Here is a 5,000-nt window from a genome sequence, read left to right as displayed (position 1 = left end):
TGTTCCTTGATCTTGAATATCTACACCATTGAAATAAATCTTTAAGTCAATTCCACCGGGGATTATCACATATCCGGACTGCTGTCTTCCCGTGTAGATCACGTCGTCTTTGTACCATGTGACCACCGGAAAAGGGGTGCCTTCTGCCTCGCATGTCAGTTCAAACTTGTCGCCTTCATCGTGTTCAGTTTTGACGGATTCCATACTTTTGAGATAAATAAATCGTGGTTTCTCTGCAATAAAATGTGAAATGACTTAATAATTGATGTGTAATGATTGATGATATGTATGGCAATAGCGATGACAATTATAAAAATAGGTCCGCAATGCGTACATGTGTGGCTTACGAAATTGAGCTGCTTTGATGGGGAAGGTTACAGATTAAAAGGATCTGCTTTGTCATCGAGTTTCTATTAAGAGAGCTAATATATGATTACGGTTAGTTTTAAGTATTGTTCCTCTCAATCAATAAAATAAGATATTTGACATACAACCGTCCTGAAATGCTTATTTTCAAGATGAGGGTTATTGGGTAACGTTTTATGGAGGTGTCATTTTGACAACAGAGGTTGCACATGTAACCTGAGGATTTAAGGAACTGAAAAAATGTCAACATCATGTCTTATAGTGGGCTGGTAGATTCAGCCATAATTTTGTTTACGTAACCAAATGGAATTGAGTTCTGAGTTCGTCCAGGGCAAGTGATGTGAAATCAACTCCAGGGAAGCATTTCTTATGAATGTTTTTGGCATTTTGAGCAGAAGGGCTGGGACATACAGGAAATGATGTAACCTTCGCTAGAAGCCACATTGGGAGCTTGATTTGGTTTGAATGTACGACTAATTTTTGACAATATATGCATGCAAAGTATCATAATGCTGAATTTTCAATACAGAAACAGAAACAATTTAGTTGATGTAAGTGGCTATGGGTTTGCAAATGGAAGAATTTGGGGAAAAAAAGATAGACGCATAACAATATCTGAACACAAGCAATATTTTAATGAATCGTATGTTGAGTAGGGTTTAGTAACATTGCTAATAATTTTTAACTCAATAAGATTAACAATTTTACCTGGAGGTTTTAACAAAAAGTTCAATAGAGATAGAGGGTGCATTTCTTTGGGGTTATCTGGATCAGGAGTGATCCAAGATCAGTGGTACATAATGGTGCATCAAAGGAACTGATGAATCCTCTGTGGTCACGGATTCGTCAGTTCGAATTTGATGAACCATGTGAGTAATCTTGGATCACTAATCACTATCCGGATCACCCCAAAGGAACATATCCAGAGTGTCATCATAATAGATTTCAGGATTAGCCTTAGGTGTTGTTTCCAAACTCCCTGCAGTATTTCCATTGCCAAAACTCAACAGATCATTCCGTGTCTACCACATTTCCTGTTACTGAATGAACACTCAAGTAGATCCGACAAGATCTTACCTCGGTTCTGCCATGTTGAATTCGAGAATAAGGCCGCGCGCGGTTGTGGGATACGGCGTTAATATTTTTCTCCCAAGTCCTCCGAATTACGTCACCAGATCACCTGGCGTGACAAATCCAGGAATAAATATCTTGGGCCGTGGCATTGAGTGGTTTACACTTCGTGTAAGCGACACAAAAATACACCTCTAAAAAAATAGGCACGCATTGGGTACGTGTGGTAGTGCAGTAAGACAACACTTTATTCCATCATTGTCAACTGAGCTGCGTTTTGTCTCCCAGGAGATTTACCTTATCTTTGCATAATATGTAGCTCTAATAGCACACGATATTGTTTTGGTACCGTATACCATTATAGTGCCATGGTAGATGTCTTAGGTAAATAGCCTCCGAGAGGACATGTGAAAACTAGTCAAATACTAAACCCAGAAAGATTGAAGAAAATAAAAGGGAATCGTGCAACATTGGCTTTGAGGCTGACATGTTGATCAGTTTCAAGCTCCCTTACAACTTCTTTTTCACCTCAAGTTTAAGCGTGCACTCTGAGCGCCTAACAGCTTTCTAAGATAAAAGTTCACTGTAGTTGAGTCTTGTCCAGCAGGGTTAGTGTTTGGATGGGTGACCTCAAAATATACCACTTGCCGTAAGAAAAATTGGTTTTAACTGCAAACTAAGCAAGGTACAGAATTTGTTAGCCTTCTTTATGCAAAACAAATATTGAGACAAAAGTAAAGAAATATTGAATAGTATTTTCCACTCTTTAAGAACTTGTAAATACTAGTCATTTTTTACTGAGCGAATATTATGGGCATTAAATAAATTTTGATGCGCAGTTTTTAGGAAGAGCAGAAAGACGTTTTCAGGAAGTGTCGATCGAGAATAAAATATCTTGCCATAAGCGACAAATTTTGCGACAGGAAAACAACTTAAAGGGGAACTCCGGGGTAAAATTGAAGTTATTTTGTATGTTTGGCCTCTGTCCCATGTCTCAATTTTTGATAACATCATTCCCATATCGTTTCATTCGAATTAAATATTGTACCTGAAAGACAACCGAAAATGCAAATAGAAATCCGCCATTTTGGAGAAAACTTGAGCCGCGGTCAGTGGTCAGCAGCTCGTGATGACGTAGAATCGTCAAATTCACTTTCCGCGGTGTTTTATATTAATCTATATTAAAAAGGCTGCTTCTTCATTCTTCAGCATTGCTTAATTTATAATTCCTGTCGTTGTATCTGTATCTTCGACTGTGCTTTGATTGTTTCAAGCGAAATAGTGAGCTGTTATGTACCTAGTTGCCATAATTATTGAAAGAAGACGAAGAAAAACGGTGATTTACTACAGGATTTACTGCAGGATCGCGCAAGACGATCGCGCGAAGGCATGGCTCGACAGAATCAGACGGAAGAATATACCACCACTTGAAAACAGCTACGTCTGGAGCGATCATTTCATGCCAAGCTGTTTCGAGATAGATTTCCGGGAAAAATTAGCAGGGGAAAAATCTAGGAGGGTCTTGAAGGATGATACTATTCCATCCTCGTTTAGCTACGGCCCCGAAGCGAAGAAGCCGCGGTTATCAAGCGAACATTGCATTCAGCGACGAAGGCATTGAGAAGTTAGTGCTTGTCAGTTTGCTTCGTTTTCACTATGAATCAAATAAATTTGCCCACTTACATGTCGATGTTTGCACACGCTTTGAACTGTAGGGATCGCGCGACCCGATGTATAAATAATGGTTTCATGGTGACAAATTTCAGTGTGCATCCGCCCAGTTTTAAAATATATTAATTATTACGCTGGGTTTACTTGGAAAATAATGGCGAGTTAACCGACCTTACAAATGACCTATAATCGGTAATTTCCAGTATTTGTTTCAAACAGGAAGAAATAACAAAATGAAGTTAGGCAAATTCAAGGCATTCAAGTTGCAGTAAAGTGAAAAGAATTACCTTGTATATTCGCATTTTGCTTTTGTTTTAGGCTCTTTCAGAACTACTTGCTGCAGACATCGATGTATCTTCACATGACCCAGTGACTAATGAACCTCCAATCTGCATTGATTTGGAAATGCCTACTACGATCCCAGAAATGCATGATGTGGGAATTTAATTTTGTTTTGATCCCATTACCCTAAAAAGCGTGGAGGTTAAAACTGAGATGTGCAACACTAAAGGCAATGATAATGTTGTATGTGGTACTGCAAATATTGACGTGTCCTCCTATACTTCTTTAGAGGATGATATCCCACAAAATCCACATGCTGTCAAATGGAAGATTCCACATGACCCCAATTATGCCATGGCAGCACCCCCAATTAAATCCCATTGAGACACCCACAGCAATTTTTCCAACCTATGACATTTTACATGTAACAAGTTTGATACAATCCCCTTACCACCAATGCAAGACGTCCTTGCAGATGAAAAAATGGATATACATGATAATGGTGAGAATAACAATGATGATGAAGATTTAGATCCCCATTGGCCATTACCAGATGATAAAAAATAGTTATCCAGTGATGAGATAGTGTTATCTGAACATGAATTTGAAGATGGCTCTCCAGACAGTGAAAAGGAATTTCTTGTGTTTGGTACCTGTTTGAACAATTTACTGGAAAAGTGTCCAAAATGTGGGGGTGTGATCATTGACCAAAAAAGGAAAATGGCTGGGAGCATGCTATCAGTTATCCTAACCCGCCATAATGGGCATACAGAACTGCGGGAACCCCAGTTATTAAAAGGAAGCCCCTGGGAAACCTATTATTGGCAGCAGCCAATACAGGAAGTACCTTATCAAGCATCAGAAGGCTTGCATCAGTACTTGTTTCCAGTTGTTAACTGATGATTTCCATGAAAGATACGAACTTGTATTTTTCTTTGTTTATTTAATTCATGGACATGTTTAAAACAAGTTTTCTCATTCATCTGCATAACGGAAGCCTTCAAAGGCCCACTCTTCCTCTGGCCCCGGTGGAGGATAAAAATTTCTTATGCACATCACTGCAGAAGATGAAAGAACCACCCTTATCTCCTTTCCTAAAATGTCCCAGCACCATCGAGCCAACTGTCTGTAGGCAATATGTTTATAAAATTTATCTTCAGGTCCATCAAATGGATCTTTGTACTGCTGCTTGTACTGATACCAAGCTGTGTGAAAGACCCATCCATTTATACAAACTGGATGAAACCCTGGGTGATACATTTGGGTTCTTCGGCACATTCACCGCTAGTAACAGCCTCGATAAGCTGATTTTTGACAGGCTCAATTTCTTGGCAGCATATGCATGCCTCCGCTCTCCTCATAATCTGACAATTGCTGCATGTACGCCAACGTTACAAAAAACTAACATTGCAATTTGCTCTGTATTCTTCGTGACTTTCTTCTATTAGGAATGCATTTATGAACAGAGAACGAGCGAACGTAAGCATTGGCAGCAGCAGAAGCAAATTATGTTGCCTTCACGCGTATTCCCTTAAAACATTGAGCTAAACTTAAGACGTAAAGTTTACTATCAAGGATTGCGTTACAATGTTTTGCTGTTTTTCAAAGAG

At 39.1% G+C, this 5,000-nt stretch overlaps 1 protein-coding gene across 3 annotated transcripts in view; it reads right to left on the bottom strand.

The window, feature by feature from the left end:
• The window catches only part of LOC137988192 (fibroblast growth factor receptor-like 1), a 61,185-nt gene that overhangs the window by 28,681 nt on the left and 27,504 nt on the right, over positions 1–5,000 (bottom strand). For all 3 annotated transcript variants that reach the window (XR_011120751.1, XM_068834243.1, XM_068834242.1), the window contains exon 4: positions 1–233. This exon is cut by the window's left edge and continues 64 nt beyond it. Coding sequence is in view for 2 of the 3 variants with exons in the window: in XM_068834243.1 (XP_068690344.1) it covers positions 1–233 (233 nt within the window). In the remaining variant the exon portion in view is untranslated. The remainder of the gene's footprint in view (positions 234–5,000) is intronic.

Source organism: Montipora foliosa, unplaced genomic scaffold (genome assembly GCF_036669935.1).
Source record: "Montipora foliosa isolate CH-2021 unplaced genomic scaffold, ASM3666993v2 scaffold_410, whole genome shotgun sequence".
Classification (NCBI taxonomy): domain Eukaryota; kingdom Metazoa; phylum Cnidaria; class Anthozoa; order Scleractinia; family Acroporidae; genus Montipora; species Montipora foliosa.
Note: the sequence above shows the minus strand (reverse complement) of the source record. Positions and strands in the feature narration are given on the sequence as shown.